Source organism: Cupressus sempervirens, chromosome 3 (genome assembly GCF_028749045.1).
Source record: "Cupressus sempervirens isolate cs-2001-9-10 chromosome 3, ASM2874904v1, whole genome shotgun sequence".
Taxonomy (NCBI): domain Eukaryota; kingdom Viridiplantae; phylum Streptophyta; class Pinopsida; order Cupressales; family Cupressaceae; genus Cupressus; species Cupressus sempervirens.
In genome coordinates, this window is record NC_143120.1 from 494,968,984 (window position 1) to 494,987,814 (window position 18,831).

Sequence of the window (18,831 nt, forward strand, 5' to 3'; positions counted from 1 at the left end):
CTAACAACTATGCAAAATAAGCATTATTAAATGCTCCTAGATAAGCCACCGATAAGGTATATAAGGTTATAAAAAAGGCAAATCCTACATAAGAATATCCATGCTTTACTAGATCAATATGATCTGTAGTTCAAATCAGTTATGAGTACTAGAGTTACAGTATTAACACTCCCTCTTAACTTGATAATAATATTGAGAGATAACATATCTAGCATCACCAATTAAGATGAATAAGCATAGATGATATTCTATATCTATCTGAATCTTCTAAGCATGTGGTATCATTGAACACATGATACTATGTCATATTATGATACATGTGATATGACTTATCACTTATACTTGTGATAACAGTATTGCATGGAATGCAATATACAAGATAAAATCCGGAAAATGATTAAATTATTCCTTTATCCAGGTTATGACTCATAGGTACTGGCAGACCTATATCACAATATGATCCTGTGTTAAGATCTTCCGATACACAGGATAAAATCTGAAGAATAATTAAATTCTTCCTTTATCCAAGTTGTGATTCATAGGCATAGAAATGTCTACATCACAATACGATCTTGAACTCATCTAGATCTGACAATAGTTCTATATTGTTCATCACATTATCTAAGAGATTGTCATCTCTCATAATGTCTTTTATACAAGTGTTCATTATCTCAGAGATCGTCACCTCTTAAATAATGAATACAAATGGCGAAGCCCATAACAGTCAATAGCTTGACAATAATAATTTTAACACAATTATTTTATTAAAAATTAAGAAATACAAATTTATCATAATTCAACCATAGCAAGTCTTTTCCTAAAGTGATCTATCTTCACTCAAGAGAGAGGTTTGGTAAGAATATCTAATGTCTGATCTGCAATGCAAATATATTCTAATTTTATAGTATTCTTGTCTATCATATCTCTTATATAATGTTAAAGAATTTCAATATGCTTGGATCTGTCATGAAAAAATGGATTCAAAAAAAGCTTGATGAAACTCTGATTGTTACAGTGAATAATCATGGGATTCATGGGTTGACCAAATAATCGCACGAGTAACTTTCTAAGCCAAACTGCTTCCCGAGAGGCCACTGCTGCTACAATGTATTCAACTTTGGTAGAACTCTGTGCTACTGATGACTGCTTTCTGCATATCCATGATATCATTGTTGATTCTACACTGAAATAGCATCTTGAAGTGTTTTTCCTATCATTAATACTTCCACCCCAATCTGAGTCTGTGAATCCATGCAAGTCCAAGTCAACTTTCTCATTTGAGCCCAAGGTTAAGAGTGCCTTGTAAGTATCTCATGATGTGTTTGACTAGAACTAGGTGAATCCCTTTGGGATAAACTAACTTAAAGCATTAACAACATAGCAAATATCAAGTCTTCTATTTACCCAGTACATAAGAGACCCACATTTGTCTGTAAAGAGTAGAATCTATGGAGGGTGATTTTGATGCTGCTTCCTTAAGTTTATGTAGATTAGTCTCCATAGGAGAAGCCATAGGTCTGCAATTCCACATTTCAAATCTCTTCTAAGATGTCTAATGCATACTTTCCTTGATTAAGTATGATGTTGTCAGAGTTTTGTCATAATTCTAGTCCTAGGAAATAATGGAGGAGTCTTAAATCTTTCATTTCAAACTCTCTGATTAGATCTTTCTTGCATTGATCTATAAGATGATCATCACCTGTGATTAATAAATTATCAACATATAGTATCAAAATTATCATATCATCTTTATCTTTTTTATAATAGAGATTTGGATCAGCTTCATTCTTAAAGAATCCTAAACTGGAGAGATATTTATCAATTCTTTCATACCATGCCCTTGGAGCCTATTTAAGCCTTTAAAGAGCTTTCTTGAGCCTACAAACAAACACTTTAGGGTTATAAGTTTCAAATCCTTCAAGTTGTTCCACATAGACCTTTTCTATAGTCTTTCCATTTAGAAGTGTTGTTTTCACATCCATCCGATGTATTATCCATCCTTTTGATGCTGCAATAGCTAGGACTGCCCTTACAGAGGTGTATCTGGCAATTGGAGCAAAGTTTTCTTCATAATCAAATGCCTTCTTCTGAGAGAATCCCCTAACTACAAATCTGACTTTATATTTTTCAATGCTACCGTTAGCAACATGCTTGATTTTAAATATTCACTTAGAAAAAACAACAGATTTTCCTCCAAGCCTTGGAACAATTTCCCAAACATCATTCTTAATAATGGATTGGTATTCTTTTGTCATAGCATCCTTCCAAGCTGTATGTTTAATACAGGGCAACGTGACTCGCGGCGAGTCACGTGAGTCAGGTGAGTCAGCGAGCCGCACTGACCTCGCCAAGTCACAATGACTCGTGACTCGCGTGACCCGGCCTGCTTGACTCGATCGCGACAGGCATGAAACCGGGCCTTGAAAATATAATTTTTTACATGTTTTATTTATGTTTTTTTTTTAACATATCTCACTCATATAACCCTAAAAGGGCTCTCATAACAGTCTATAGTGAAAAGAAGAAAGAGAGAGAGGTAGAAGAGAAATAGAGATCTCTTGTTTTGCAACCAGCTGAAAGGAGGAGGAGAAAAGCTTGCATTTGTGACATTGGAGCTTGCATTTAGATCATCAAGGAGTTTATAGGAGCTCTTCTCAACACTTCCCAAAGCATTTGAAAGAGGTAAGACTTGATTGTTTAGATTTTGATGATTTTTTTGTCTATGCTTATGGGTTTTTTGCATGAATTTTTTTTGTTTGTTTATGAGTTTTTTTTTTACTTTAGATCTTCATAAAATGCAATGCTGAAATGGTAATATTTGGTCTAAAATGTCTTATTGCGGCAACCTTTACATTGTTCCTTTATTAAGTCATAATGGCTTCTGGAGGTAAAAAAACCCAAGCTCTCTAAAGGCAACAAAAAAGATGAGTGTTGGAAGTTCACCATAGAATTTCCGGGTAGAAAGAGAACTCAAACAAAATGCCTATTTTGCAAAACCATTAATAGTGGGGGGATAAATAGATTAAAATACCATATTGTTGGCTTACGTGGTCATGATATTGAGCCTTGTGGAGCTGCAACTGTTGAGGCTCAACGTTTTTGTTATGTAGCCTTGAAAAAATATGAACAAGAAAAAGAATTTAAAAAAAAACAATTAGAAGAGTTAGCTTTAATTGGTTCTAGTTCCCTTCCACGCTCATCTGCGAATGTTTCTGAGTCAGTAGGCTATGTTGGAGAAGGTTCTTCCCGTCCCCCCTATCGTCCTAGTGCTTCTGTTGCTCGTGCTTCTTCTACATCTATTCCTTGCACTTCTAGTGATGCTACTGCTACTGCCCCTTCTAGTAGTGCTGCTCTTCTTCATCCTAGAGTCAGAAAATCTAGTAAGTTGGACAACTTTTTTGTACCGCGTACCACTCCTGGTGCACAACCCTCACTTGAGAGCATGGGCTGGAATAGGGAGATACATGAAGCTGGAGTAAGAGCAATTTGCAAGTTTTGGTTTTTTTGCGACATTCCATTTATAGCAGCCAAGTACTTCAAGTTTTCAACTTCATTTATATTTGATTGTTTTACGTTTTAAGTTTTACAATTTATATTCAATTTTATACTTTTAACTTGATGTTGAAAATTTGAAATATGCTAATTAAAATGTTTTTATAAATGTAATAGGACTCCTTATTGGTAGGGGATGATTGATGCAGTTTCCATCTATGGTGCGGGGTTCAAAGCCCCCACTGAAGATGAGTTGAGTGGCCCCCTCTTGCTAGATATGGTTGAGGAGATGAAACTTGAGTTGGAGGACCACAAAAAGATTTGGAGCCAAAAGAGGTGTACCAACATGACAGATGGATGGACAAATAGGAGGTCCAGAATCTTCCTAAATTTTCTTGTTTCTAGCGGAGGTAATTCATCATGCTCTAGTTCTTGAAGTTTAAAATTTAATGTATACTATTATTGAATAACAAAAATTTTGTTTTATTGAGTATTGATTCTTGAATGATAATTATTTTGTTTAATTTTCACTTTCAGGATCCACCGTGTTTTTGAGGTCCATAGATGCTTCCTCATGTGTGAAAAATGCAAAATTCTTATGTGAGACTATTGAGGAGGTCATAAGGGAGGTGGGGGAAGACAATGTTGTCCAAGTGGTGACAGATAATGCAGCTAATTATGTTGCTACAGGTAAAATTTGAACTTCTAACTTTCTAAGTTCTACTTCTAAAAAATTTGTTTTAGTTTTTCATTAAATTTTGAAAATTAAAAATTTTTTAATACATCAAAAATTTTCATTGTTTACAAAATAATTTAAAATTGCTGCAGGAAAACTATTGATGGAGAGACACCCAAAAATCATATGGACTCCATGTGCGGCCCATTGCATCGACCTCATGTTAGAGGATATTCACAAGCTTGTATGGATGAAATCATGTGTTACCAAGGCCAAAAATCTTTGTAAGTTCATATATAATCATGCCTTGGTCCTCAGCACTATGAGGAAATACACGAAGGGAAAGGAGTTGGCTCGTCCTAGTATCACAAGATTTGCCTCTAACTTTATCACACTAAAATCCTTGCTAAGTTCAAGGTTAGAGTTGAGGTGCATGTTTGTTGGTCCAAAATGGAGTTCCTCCTCCTTTGCGAGCAGCCCTGTAGGGATAGATGCAACAAAATGCATTTATGATGATGATGATTTTTGAGAGCCATGTTCGAAAATTGTGGAGGTAATTTTAAATTTTAATTTTAAATTTTAAAAGCTTAAGTCTTAAAATTTTATAAATTAATTTGTCTCATACATATTTTTGTTTTATTTTCATTGTGCAACTTTGCAAAGTTTCATCATTCACTAAATTGTTTTTTTGTTTAATTGTTTTGTAGATCACTGAGCCCCTTGTAGCCCTCCTACGAGTTGCTAATGGCGAGAAGCCCTCTATGGGCTACATTTATGAGGGCATGGATAGGGTCAAGGAGACTATTAAGGCCAAATATGTAGGAGTTGAGGAAAACTATAGCCCTATTTGGGACATAATTGGTAGGAGATGGCAAAATCACCTTCATAAGCCCATCCACGCAGCAGCCTATTACCTCAATCCGACATACCGTTTCCTTGATGATTTCAAGGCAGATGAGGAGGTTCTTAGTGGCCTATACACAATGGTATCGAAGATGTGCCCTAATCCCACAGATATATTGCTTGAGATGGATGCCTATAATAATGCATCATGGCCCATTTTTTCAACTCAAATTTGCAAAAAAGGTCGTACAAAATTGCAGCCAGGTAAAGATTGCAGCTTAAGCCTTATACAATCTAGTTTATAAATTTCTAGCTTTAAACTTAAAGTTCAAATTTTGAAATGAGACTAATATTTTTTTGTTTTCCTTTTTTCAAAATTCATATAGATGGTGGCAAATGTTTGGGACTTCAACCAAAAACCTTCAGCAAATCGCCATCCACATTTTGAGCCAACCAAGTAGCGCTTCTAGATGTGAGCGCAACTGGAGCATGTTCGAGCACATCCACTCGAAGAGGCGTAACAGGTTGTCTGTGCAGAAAATGAATAGTCTAGTCTTTGTGCACTACAACTTGCGCATTAGGATCAGGTAGATTTTGGATAGTGACACCTCTCCGATTACTCTAGAGGAGGTTGATCCAGAGTCTGATTGGATCACTGAGGCTACTGATCCTGTCTTTGATGATGAGGACCTACAGTGGCTTGACCAGGCAGATAGAGAGGGCCAAGCTGAGGCTGTGGCTATGGCAGCAGAGGACCAGAGAGCTCCAGTTGTTCCTAGTGGCACCTCACAAACATTGGCAGAGCCAGAGGCAGAGAGTACAGTTGATCCTAGAGGCACCTCACGAGCTGATGCTATGGCTACTAAGACATCCAGGACCTACCTTAGACGCCTTACTAAGAGGCATTTTGTAGATTATACTGAACCTGAGCCTGAGGTTGAGGCTGAGGTTGGGGATAAGGATGAGGATGACGATGATGATGAGGATGACGATGAGGATGAGCTTGAGGATGAGGATGATGATGAGGGCTCCGACTAGGAGCCATAGCTGTAGACTTATAGTCTTGTTTTAACTTTTTGTTTAATAGTTTAACAGTAACTTAATATATGATCAGCATTTGGAACATTTGAATTTGATGATGACTATTGAATCTTGATGTGTTGGATTTCATAATGCATAAATGATAATACATATACATTTTGATGGTTTGCATGGATTTATCTTAGTTTGACTTTAATTACTAGTAATATAGTATTTACTTTTAGCAATTTACCTTTGTAAGTTTGTAACTTTGTAGTTTGTAGTGTTGTACATATGTAATCAATGTTTGACTTTTAAGTTTTTACCTTTAAGTATGTGGCATATGCATTATGATCAAATTATCTTCTATTTAATGATGTTATTGTGTCTTTACGCTTTATTCAATAATAGGTGTATGGAATGTTCTTTAAATCCTAAAAAATCTCAAAATTTCGAGGTTTTTTCACTTTGCCAAGTCACTGCCGAGTCGGGTCACGAGTCAGAGCCAGGTCACGAGTCAAGTTACCCTTGCCGAGTCCGAGTCTCGTTACATTGGTTTAATAGTATCTGAAACATTGGTTGGTTCTGATTTAGATAAATCACTCATGGTTGTTGCATAACTAAAAAATCTTTTGGGTCTTTTGCTTTCTTTGAAGGTTCTAGATGGTGCAGCAAAGTCTTGTGCTTCCTCTACCGTCTTAACAGCCCAAAGTGGTCTTTTCTTAGGATTGTGAATTTCCTCAAGATTAAGATTTTGAATTTCATCTTCAATTTCTTCAATGTTCTCACTCTGAAACTTAGATTCATGATTTTCTTCAAAACTAGGTAAATGTGTGGGATCTTCAGAACTAAGGGCTCTTTTGAATGCTAAATCTTCTTCAAATATTACATCCCTACTAAGTTCAATGTTTTTTTGACCAAGTATGAAAATTCTATATGCCTTGGATGTTTCACTATATCCGACAAAAATACATTTCCTCCCGGAGGGTTCTAACTTAGTGTTGGTAAACAGATTGTTCTTTTGAATAAACTCCCAAAATGACCAAATCTGAAAGAACAATTAGATGCCAACATTTGGATAATCTATCATGGGGTTGATAGATTTCCTCTGAATTGAAAGGTACAGCTCCCTTATAGAATGATATGCAATGAATTTGTTTATTTCCTAAACTAACTGGGTGCATTCTTAACCTAAGAACAGAAGACAAGAAACCAAGCTAATCCTAGGCAAGACTAGCTCAGGCACATTTGAGATTCTAAACCTAGCCAATCCCAAGAATTCACAATCTTATGACTCCTCAATATTGGTAATGCAATATGAAGAATTTGTTAATGCAGATGCAATGCAAAATGAAAAATGGAGTGCAAGTTAAATATTCCAATTTTCATCATAGGAAGGCATGCAAACACTATGATCTACATCACATTCGATATTTGACACAAAATGCAAGATATTGTCCAAGACTGAATATACCAACACTCCGATTGAATATAATTAGAAAAGTAACAACTAAACACTCTGATTCAGAATGAAACTTTTCTCTGTTTTGAATGCACAAATACAATACCCAGATTTATTTGCTCACAGTTTCTTGTCAAATCTATTACAGAAATCAGAATAATAACCCCTATATGCAATGAAATGAAATACATAAACTAACATGCCCTCTCCTCTACTCCAGCTCTCTGACTGTATGTAGGAAAAGAAGAACCCTCCTATCCTCATCCAATTCCTTATTTAATGCCTTTTCATCTTCATGACCCTTCAATCACCAATATAACTGATTCTTTCTCATCCAAGTCTTTAATCATTTCTCAATGATAATCTATTTTCACTCTTTTCGAATCTTATTCTTTTAACTTTTAGTACCTTGACCATTTTAATGGTATCGTTCTTTATGAATTCAAGGCAAAAGATTCCTCAGAGTATTGCGACAGTCTTCTGAATATTATCACTATTGGGATTCTTTGACTCTTCATATCCAAAATCTAATTGGCCTGGAATACTCTGCCTTTTTTTAGGAATAGTTGTGTTGAGTAGCTCAATCAATCTTCATTGATGAGTATATCAGAAACAAGCTTGGTGATCTCCAGTTTTGGGAAGAAGTAGAATATTGCATAGAGAAACAAATAGAGTGCTGATGAGCCAGAAGTTAGATATGTTGTCCACCACCAATGATAATCTTCACTGCACAACGGGAAGTGGCAGATAACAATAGTGATCTTGGCACAAGTGACCAAAAGGGTGATAAAGACAATGAACAAGAACCCAAAGATATAGTAGAAATGATTCAGCCATATGGAAGTCAAAATGAAAAATAGCTCAATGAAAACAGCTCCAAAAGGTTAAGATGCCACCAATTAATATGGAGAAAATTGGCTACATGTACCAAGCCTATTCTGGAATTTGCCTAGGGGTCTTGTTTGTCTTCATTGGATCCTCAATGGTAGGTTTCTTGAACCTAAAGTAACCGAAAACGTAAAAATAGACTTCAGGGTATATTTTTTTATTCTGTGCCTTTGAACATCTTATACAAACGAGCTGAAGAGTAGCGAGCAAATAAAAACATAAAGCAAGCTAAAGTGACTAGGAGGCCCGAACACATCTCCATGGACCAATTTCTATCCTATTTCTTCTTGGGCTTCATCCTGTGTCTCCAATTGGTTGTATTTTGAAATATCCCTATACAAAGTTCTCATCATGATCATTGCCACCATGCCAGAAAGGAACAACACAATCATCAACGAATTAATTATGGAGAACCAATGGATCTGATCATCTCACATTAGCAGATATGTATCCCATCGAGATGCCCATTTCACAAAGCTATCCTTGAAAGCGACATCATAACTGCAGATGACCTCTTTACCTTCCTCTACCTCCTAGGGAGGATCAAAACTTAAAACATAACACTTAGTGTTTGCATTGCAAGTTATCAAATGTGGATTCTCGGGTTCCCAAGGCTGCTCATATTCTTTACACTGAAAGGTGTGACTTCAAAACTAAGAATACGTGCAGTATCAGTCTCTACGTCCTTGTGCTACTTCACTTCAAAGTTCAAATGGTTGTGGATAAATTACTTCTCTTCTGTACTCCCTACATAGCTTGCAACACAACTCCAAGCTCAGGTTCATTATACCATGGCACTTGTGTTGTTGCTTGGTAAACTGCAGGCATTATCACATAATTCCTCTACTGGCGGGATTTCATAGTTTTGCATAAAACATATTGTGTATGAACAGATCATAACCATCTTCACATGACCATGGGTCTTCTGTGGTCTTCAATGGCAATCCCCAAGACACTCGGGCTGATTCATCTCTTGTATGGCCGCGGAGCTTCTCCATCTTGTTGTCAGCATTTGGTCAAAACATATTTACCATGTCTTTGTCACAAACCGCGTGCTTTTTCTTCACTCTCCAAATAGAGCTCAGCGGATGTTGTCTCTTGTTCGCATGTGAAAGGCTTTTGAGACTTTTACTTCCTTCGTGACCACCAAGTCTTCACTGGCTGTGAGTATATTTTTTCAGACATTAGCATAACAAAACAGAAACTTCATATAGGAATGTTCCCCTCCTTTATATCGAGTTTAGACGTTGGGCTTTCACACCCGCAAGCTCATGTTATGGCACCCAATGGGCACAAGACATAAAATGTATTTAGAGCATCAAATTTATCAAGCTCGAGGTCTCTCATGGCTATGACTTTTGTAATTGACATTCATCCTCTTCCAAGGCCCGAGCTCCTATGTTCGGCACTAATTCCCCACATGCACCATAGCTATTGGCGGGTTTTCACAAGATTGCTTTGACGGAGTACCACAGTATACATTTTCCACCTTGGCTTTATTAGAGAGTTTTCACTCTGTTTTGGAGGATTCACAGGGCCACTTTTGGTGAGATGAAGCACATAAATAGATTTATTTTGATAGCCATGCTCTATTATGAATTTGATGTTTGGCGAAAAATGGCAATTTGGCTTCTCCAGTGGAAAATATCAATATAGCTTCTCTGGCGGAAAATGAACATGTGAGGGCATTTTCCACCAAAGTGAACTCTTCATGTTCGGGTGATCCCAATTTACATGATGTATTATATGTGTGCTTCAACATACTTGCGATGCACTTGATGACTTCCCTGTAGTGGAACATTCATTTTTAGCCTCTCCCGTGGTGGGAAATTGAAGATGGACTGCGACATCAAATTTTTCACCTCGCCATTTTGTTAAAGATGTCGATGCACTTAATGATGCTACAAAAGTCAAGGAAAGTCGGCTATCTATTAAGTTTTGCTTTCAGTGTGACCACCGCAAATTTCCATGTCCATCCTGCATATTGACAATATTCTTAGATCCCAATGCACTATTGCCACAGGCCATGTTCTGAGAAATTAGAAGTTCTATTCTCTAGGTCTGTGACTCCAACTTCTAAGATAACTCCTGGTTTGAAGCTTTTAGCTTTGTGACTTCTGATGATTTAGTTCTTAGAGCCAATGCAAAAGATTATTTTTCCACTGAATGTTATGCCATCGGGTTTCTATACACAAGACACTTGGGGTCTATGCAAAAGCCTGACTTTAACATTCTGATTTAATTTTCACTTTCCAACTATACATCATGATCACCATACATGCTTGGTTAGTAACAACATAGGCTACCATATACATTTAAGTCTTGCTGTTAATTTGTTCATTAAGGTTATAAACCCGAATTGATTCCTTTGAATTCAAAAATAGAGCATGTAAACTTGGGATATGAACCCAAATTTGCACTTATGATATTGCACTTTGGAAATCTGAATCTGAGACCTGAAATTGATGATCTCATTATCTAAATTGGCAACACGTGTTCATGAAGTTGGACTTGGAGGTTGCTCTTTGAAACTGTAAATCAGAATTTGATTCTGAACCAAGTGCCATGATATCTAAATATTCTTTAGCTTTGGATATTTGAACTTGACTTTTTGACAGGGTTGATTTGGAAGTTCAAAAATGGTGTATTGAAAGTGCACCTACACTTAGTTCTATTTTCTTTTGGAACATGTATGTATACTAGGCACCCAAATATCCTAAGATGGCTTATATTTGGTTTAACCTTAGAAAAGACTTATTCAAGAGTTTTATCTCTAAGGTGGGAGTGTGGACATCTGTTTTGAATGTAGACAACAGTACAAGAGGCTTCTACCCAAAAATAATATTCTAAATTTTGATCAAATATCAGCTCTTGCTGCTTCTATAATTTTTCTATTCTTCCTTTTTGCTACCTCATTTTGTTATGTGTTATAAAGAACAATATACTCCTTAATTCCTGCTTCTTTACAAAAATCTTTAAACAAGTCTGAAGTATATTCCCCTCTATTATCAGTCCTAAGAGTTTTAATTTTGTATCCTGATAAGTTTTCAGTTAAGGTTTTGAATTTTTTAAATCTCTTAGGGCCCGTTTGTTGAGCGGAATAGGAATACCTATTCTAGAATATGTATTCCGGAATACGTATTCTGGAATAGAACGTATTCCTGTTCTCCGTTTGGTTCAGCCAATATTTGATGGGAATTCGCGGACCCGAAAATTTATGTTTTCTAAAATTTAAAAAAATGGAATAGGAATACGTATTCCAATACCACCTATTTGGTTGGAATTGCAAAACCCTATTTTTGGGCCAAAATTGGAATACGTATTCCTATTTTACCTCGTATTCCAATCCCGTTTTGGTGCATCCAAACAAGAAATTCAAAATTTTTGGAATACGTATTCCTATTCCGCTCACCAAACGGACCCTTAAGGATTTCTTCTGATTCTTTACATTTTAAGAAGTAAATCCATGTTTTCCTAGAGAAATCATCTATAAAAAGTATATAGTGCCAAAATCCTCCAAGAGAAGGAACATACATAGGTCCACATAAATCTAGGTGGACTAATTCCAAAATATTGTTAGTTTTTCTAGTGCTAAAAGAAATGGACTTTTGGTGTTCTTACCCAGAGCACATCTTTTGCATATGCTTGAATGATTTTTATTCAACTTAGGTAAATTGGTGACCATCTTCTCCATAGTTGATAAGGCTTTGAAGTTTAGATGTCCTAACCTTCTATGCCACATTTCATTTATATCAGCAACTTCATGAATTAAGGCTTGAATAAGTTCTATGTTTAATTCATACAAGAATCCCTTTCGTTGACCAATCAACTTTGATTTCTTAAATGAAGAGTTCTTAGACCAGGTCATCACTTTACCGTCCATGAATGCAACATTATGTCCATCATCTTCAAGTACTGTAACAAAGATTAGATTCCTCTTTATTCCTAGTACATAGAGTACTCTTTTGAGATGGAGAGAAATACCCGACTTTAGTTTCAAGGTGCAATTCCCAAATTCCTTTGACTGAATGATTGGAAATTATCACCTATGGTAACTTCTCCACTAACTTCTTTTGATATTGAGTCTAGTACTTCTTTGTATCCTGTAATGCGTCGAGATGATCCACTATCAATTACCCATGTTGTGTTTGATACTTCATTTGATAGTATAGAATACAATACACGTTTCTCAGGATCATAGTTTTCTTCTTTCCTAGTAACGTTTGTACAGCTTATTTGTTGCTTTGAATTCTCGGGGCCATTAGATCTAGTGTCCAAATTTTTCGCATTTGAAGCATTTTATTTTGGATAAATCTTTCTGAGGTTTGTCATTTCTTTGATTACCCTTCTTCTTCTTGAAGTGCTTCTTCTTACCTTTATAGAAATTTGTGTTGAGAACATGAAGTTCTTCATCTTCAGTTTTCAATTTTCCTCCTTTCTTAAGTTTCCTAGAGTCTTCTTGAAGGCAATCTCCTTTAAGTCTATTGAAGTTTGGAAAATTGTCTCTAGCACTTACTCCTTGTGAGTATGTTTCCCATGAATCCGGTAACCCATCTATAGCCATAAGTGTTAGCTCTTTGTCTTCAATTATGGTCCCTATACTTGCAAGTTCATCTCTTAGACTAGCCACCCTTAGGAAGTATGAATTCATAGATTCTCCCTTCTTTATCTGTATATGATTTAGTTGCCTTTTAGTGAAAGGTTCTAGTCGCATTGTTAACCTCATATGCATTTAATAATGCACTCGTCATATTAAATGTTGTCTGATGTTTCATTAGCATAGATACTATTTCATTTTTAACCCCATCTAATATGATTTGCATGACTTTCCTGTTTCCTTTAATCTAGATAGTCTTATGAGGATCAGCATCAAGTCTCTTGGATTCTTTATCAACAAACTATATTACATCATTGTCTTCAAGAATCATCATAATTCTGAATTTCCAAGCAATGAAGTGTTTTTTTCCATCAAACCTATCTTCAGGTCTAATTGTGCTAGCCATTGAAGATAGAAAGAGTTGCTAGATATTTTAAATCTGATTGTCAATTTGTAGAGCCTAGGTTTGACTACCAGAGCTCTGATACCATGTAAAATTTCTGCAAATTCCGAACAACCAAACTTATAATGCCTTTATTCTACTTGCTGAAGATGATCCTTTGTATATCAGACTTGTAAGAAGTGTTACCCATAGTATAATAACTATTCTGGAGATTTTCTTATCCCTGAAAATAAATCGCATAAGGCAGTAATGTAGAGGAGCAGACTTGATTGTGTATTGTGTGTTCTCTATCCTCATACTTACCTTATGTTTATATTGCACCCAAGAGGGATGTCCTTACAAAGGACATGACTCTTCTAGGTCAGCCCTTATGAATAAACAAATGATAATCTTCCAAGATCAGCGTCTCTTAGAAATTATAATTAGATAGTAATTATACTAACAACTATGCAAAATGAGCATTATTAAATGTTCCTAGATAAGCCGCCGATAAGGTTAATTATATAAGGTTATAAAAGAGGCAAATCCTACATAAGGATATCCATGCTTTACTGGATCAGTACGATCTGTAGTTCAGATCAGTTATGATTACCAGAGTTACAGAATTAACACTTCTCATTTACCACCACATACGTCATTTAATATGGATAATGATGATAATAGTTTTGATGACCCATATGATATTTGATCAAAGACGAGTACCATGACATTCGAGTTTGACAAATATTTGAGTATGGATATGTTGGTGTATTTTGCTCTGTTATTTGACTGTTAATATGATTGTGTATTTTGAAAATAATTTCTGCTGTAAATATGTATATATATCTGATTTTTATATTTTGTATGGACAAACCCAACCCAAATAAAATTTGAACGAACCTGCGAACCCACACCATCGAACCCAAATCCGAAAAAGTAACTTGACTTTATAGTAAATAAAATGGACCTTCTTAAATATTCTGGCTGTCACATAACAAGTTTCCTAGTCACCTTCATGAAAAATTATTGAGTATTACAGAAAATATCTCAAATTCATATAACATACTAGGTACAAGACATCATAGTTCCAAAAATCGCCATGAAATCGCCGAACTCGCCGAAATCGCGATAAGATTCATGGCTCCCGATTTTTTTGGAATCGGAAATCGCTGGTGGCGATTTTTTCGCATGAATCGCCTGAATCGCCAAAATCGGCGATTCATGGAAAAAATCGCCAGAATCGCCATCGGGTATCGCCAGAAATCGGCCGCGGCAGCAAGGATAGAAAGTTCAATTTTTAAAAAAAAACACATGTTTTATTTGCTTTCTAAGTTGACTTTCCTCTTTGTTATAACCCTAAAGAGCCTTCTATTTGCTTAGTATGAGTAGAAGAGAGGAAGAGTGAGAGAGAAGAAGAGAAAAGAGAATCCATAGGTTTCCAACCGGCAAGAAGGAAGAGCACCAAAGAGATCAGAAGTCCATTTGGGGAGGCCATAAATTGCATTGGGAGCATTAAGGAGTCAATATCAACACTCCTCAACTCATTTGCAAGAGGTAAGTGTTGGTTTTTTTTTTTGCATGTTAGTGTAGTATGCATTTTTTGTTAAATTTTTTTAGTGTTCATTTGCAAATCTTGAATGTTTTTTATTTTTAGTTTTAACTTTTACTAAATTGTAAACTAGGGTTTGTTGTTTTGTAGTTTTTGTTTATTAGTTGCAAACTTTGATTTTTTACATGAATTTTTTTATTGCAGCAGCCCTTTGCTTTCATTTTCCAATTTCCACAATGGGTAAAAAAGATGAATGCTGGAAATATAATGAAGAGTTTCCTGGGAGAACCAAATATCAAACAAAATGTATTTTTTGCAAAGAAAAAATAAATTCGGGAGGTATCTATAGATTGAAATACCACATTGCTGGCATACCTGGCCATGATGTCACAGTTTGTACTCAACAAACCGCTGAGGCAAAACGCTCTTGTTTAGTGGCATTAGAAAAAATTGAACAAGACAAGTTGACTAAGAAAATGCAACTTGAAGGGTTAAGAGGTATTGGCTCCCGTGCTCCCACATCCGCAACCGCATCTACATCTGCAAGTGCATCTGCATCAGCTTCCGCATCCGTAGGTTGTGTTGGGGAGGGTTCTTCTAGGCCTCCTTTTCATCCTAGTGCTAGTGCTCATGTGAGTGTTAGTGGTAGTCGGTCTCATACTGAGACAGAGTCCAACACCAACCTATTTCGGCCTAGAGTGCGGAAAAGCAGAATGGATAGTTACTTTGTGCCCCGCACTACTCCTGGCTCCCAACCCACGCTTGAGGGCATGGGTTTGAACAAGGAGATTCATGATGCTGCCAGAAAAGAGATTTGCAAATTCTGGTACTTTTGCAACATTCCATTTATTGCAGCCAGGTAATTGATTCTTTTTTCTTTGTTATCTTCAAAGTTAAAGTTAAAAGTAAAAGTAAAACTTTAATTATATCTACTTGTTTTATGATTTTAGTTTTTGACATCTAAATTTCTAATCAATATCATTATCTATTTGTGACAGGACTCCTTATTGGCAGAACATGATAGATGCAGTTGCCATTTGTGGTCCGGGGTTTAAAGCCCCAACTGAGGCTGAGTTGAGTGGATACCTCCTGGAGGAAATGGTTGAGGATATGAGGCATGAGCTTGAGGACAACCGAAAGGAGTGGATCGAAAAGGGTTGCACCATCATGACTGATGGTTGGACAGATAGGAGGGGAAGAACACTCCTCAATTTTCTTGTATCCTGTGGAGGTGATTGATCATTCTACTTTCCTACATACATAATTTTGAATCGTGATTGACTATTTCAAATTTTGATTTGTTGATTGCTAATAGTAATTATAATTCGTTGTTTTGTTACTTGTAGGATATACCATGTTCCTCAAATCCATTGATGCTTCTGCTCATGTAAAAAACGCCACATACTTATGTGAGGTTATTGAGGAAGTTATAGCAGAGGTGGGGGAACAACATGTGGTGCAAGTGGTGACGGATAATGCAGCAAGTTATGTTGCTGCAGGTAAACTTTTAACTTTTTAAGTTTTGAAAATAAATTTATTTGAATTTTGAACTTTTTCTAATTCTAACTTAGAATTTCTAAGTTTCCTAAGTTCTAAGTTCTAACATGTTTGAAATTTGAATTTCTAATTATCTTAAAATTGTTGTAGGCAAACTTTTGATGGAGAGGCACCCCACCATATTTTGGTCCCCTTGTGCAGCACACTGCCTTGACCTCATGTTGGAGGAAATTGGCAAACTTGAGTGGGTCAAGTCATGTGTGGAAAGGGCAAAAAACATATGTAAGTTTATTTATAATCATTCATTTGTCCTTAGCACAATGAGGAAGTACACAGGAGACAAAGAGTTAGCTCGTCCAGGGATCACGGGGTTTTCCTCGAATTTCATCACCTTGCAGTCCTTGTTGACATCAAGGGATGATTTGAGGAGCATGTTTGTTGGGCGGGAGTGGATTTCATCTTCTTATGCTACGACCACTGCAGGGATAGATGTGGTGGATTGCATATTTGATGATGATGGTTTTTGGAAACCTGCTAGAGAAATACTTAAGGTAATTTTATTGCAATTTAACATTTAATATTTTACAGTTTACTATGCTAATTGTTTAATGATTTAGTTTTACCTTATATTATTGAATTATTCTATGTTTAAGTTTTGACTCAAATTTTTGTTTTACTTTATATGTAGGCCATTGAGCCTCTTGTATCTCTCCTACGAACTGCTGATGGGGAGAAGCCCTCTATGGGCTACATATATGAGGGCATGGATAGGGCCAAGGAGGCCATTAAAGCTCAGTATGCAGGAGTGCAAGAGAAGTATGCCCCTATTTGGGACATCATTGATAGGAGATGGCAGAATCAGCTCCACAGACCCATCCATGCAGCAGCTTACTTTTTGAATTCGGCATTTCGTTTCCGTCCTGACTTCAAGGCGGATGAGGAGGTTCTCACCGGATTATATACAGTGATCCAGAGGTTGAGTACTGATGAGGATAGCAGTGCTGCAATTATTGAACTTGATAAGTTCAATAATAAAGAAGGGCCACTTTTCTCTAGCAAGGTAGCCATAGATGCTCGGGAAACAATACAGCCAGGTAAAAATTAAATAATATATTCAATGTTCATGAATCTAGATTCTAAACTTAAAGTTGATTATGTAATTTTAGAGTTAACTTGTAATTTGTAATTTGTAAATGAGACTAATTATTTTTATTTTCCCTTATTTCAGATAGATGGTGGCAAATGTTTGGGGCCACAACCCCAAAACTTCAAAAAATTGCCATTCGTATTCTGAGTCAGCCAAGCAGCGCTTCTGGATGTGAGCGCAGTTGGTCCATGTTCGAGCACATCCACTCGAAGAGGAGAAACAGGTTGACAGTGCAGAGGTTGAATGATCTTGTCTTCGTTCATTACAACCTCCGTCTTAGGATCAGACAGATTTTGGGCACTGACTCCTCTCCGATCATTCTGGAGGAGATTGATCCAGAATCAGAGTGGCTCACAGAGGTTGTAGATCCAGTCTTCACTGAGGAAGACCGTGCGTGGATTGACCAGGTGGATATAGAGGCTGAGGCAGCTAGAGCACGTTCTTCAGGCATTGGTAGACGCACACGTGCACGCACAGACACAGGCCCTAGCGACATTCGTGAGCCCATCTTATATGCGGGAGATATGGCTCGACAGTCCTCTAGGACCTACATTAGACGCCTTGCTACTAGGCAGACTGGATACTCAGAGGCTGAGGCTGAGGCTGTAGCCGAGCTTGAGGATGATGTTGAGGATGATGATGACTATGAGCCTGAGGCTTGAGCTGGAGCCTTGTTTTTATATTTTGTTTACAGATATTGATACTGAATCATTGATAGACATATGTTTCAAACTTTCAAACTTTCATGGATCTTCATCTTAGATTCTTACATAAATTTATGATTTGATGTCTTATGGATCATCTTACATACATTCTATGATTTAAATCATTATGATCATTTGATTTCTATTTACTTCAGCTAGCCTACAATTTACATTTTAGAATCTTAGATAACATAGTTACGTATGTGATGGATTTTATGTTTCATGTTTATGTATGTTAAGTTTTAACTTCTATTTGATGATGTTATAGTGTGCTTAAGTTATATTCAATAAAGGGTGCATGAAATAAGTTTTAAATTGTTAAAATCTTTAAATTTAACGGGTTTTTTCAAATTTGCCGATTCATCGCCGATTCATTGCCGATTCATTGCCGATTCACGATTCGATTCGACCTTGCCGATTCCGATCCGATTCCGATTCACGTTTCTTTGCAAGACATTGAATAAGATTGAATAACAAAAGGGCATATTAAATACTCCTCATTACATTAAATGCAGATAAAACAAACATACCATTCTTCAAACTAACACAAATTTTGAAAAAAGGATTTCAGAAA

General features: G+C 36.4%; 2 protein-coding genes and 1 pseudogene across 5 annotated transcripts in view; 1 reads left to right on the plus strand and 2 right to left on the minus strand.

Moving 5' to 3' along the window:
* Positions 1-18,831, minus strand: part of TRZ4 (tRNAse Z4) — a 59,682-nt gene that overhangs the window by 34,379 nt on the left and 6,472 nt on the right. The window lies entirely within an intron of this gene.
* LOC149567348 (transmembrane 9 superfamily member 7 pseudogene) lies at positions 8,561-9,379 on the minus strand (annotated as a pseudogene).
* LOC149567349 (uncharacterized) lies at positions 14,448-18,437 on the plus strand. Of its 2 annotated transcripts, XM_089820528.1 has the most exons (7): positions 14,448-14,914; positions 15,114-15,768; positions 15,908-16,140; positions 16,256-16,408; positions 16,557-16,957; positions 17,095-17,500; positions 17,635-18,437. In XM_089820528.1, exons 2-7 carry the CDS (start codon positions 15,146-15,148, stop codon positions 18,213-18,215), a joined length of 2,397 nt encoding a protein of 798 aa, XP_089676654.1. In that variant the 5' UTR covers positions 14,448-14,914; positions 15,114-15,145; the 3' UTR covers positions 18,216-18,437. The 2 variants fall into 2 exon arrangements, with proteins under 2 accessions (XP_089676654.1, XP_089676653.1); XM_089820527.1 differs by lacking the exon at positions 14,448-14,914 and having other exon boundaries at positions 14,978-15,768.

Excerpts from the sequence above, each read along its gene's own strand:
- LOC149567349 (XM_089820527.1), top strand. The coding sequence starts at position 15,095 with ATGAATTTTTTTATTGCAGCAGCCCTTTGCTTTCATTTTCCAATTTCC. Across the intron at positions 16,141-16,255 it reads TTTTCTTGTATCCTGTGGAG|GATATACCATGTTCCTCAAA; the intron begins GTGATTGATCAT and ends TGTTACTTGTAG. Across the intron at positions 16,409-16,556 it reads AGCAAGTTATGTTGCTGCAG|GCAAACTTTTGATGGAGAGG; the intron begins GTAAACTTTTAA and ends AAATTGTTGTAG.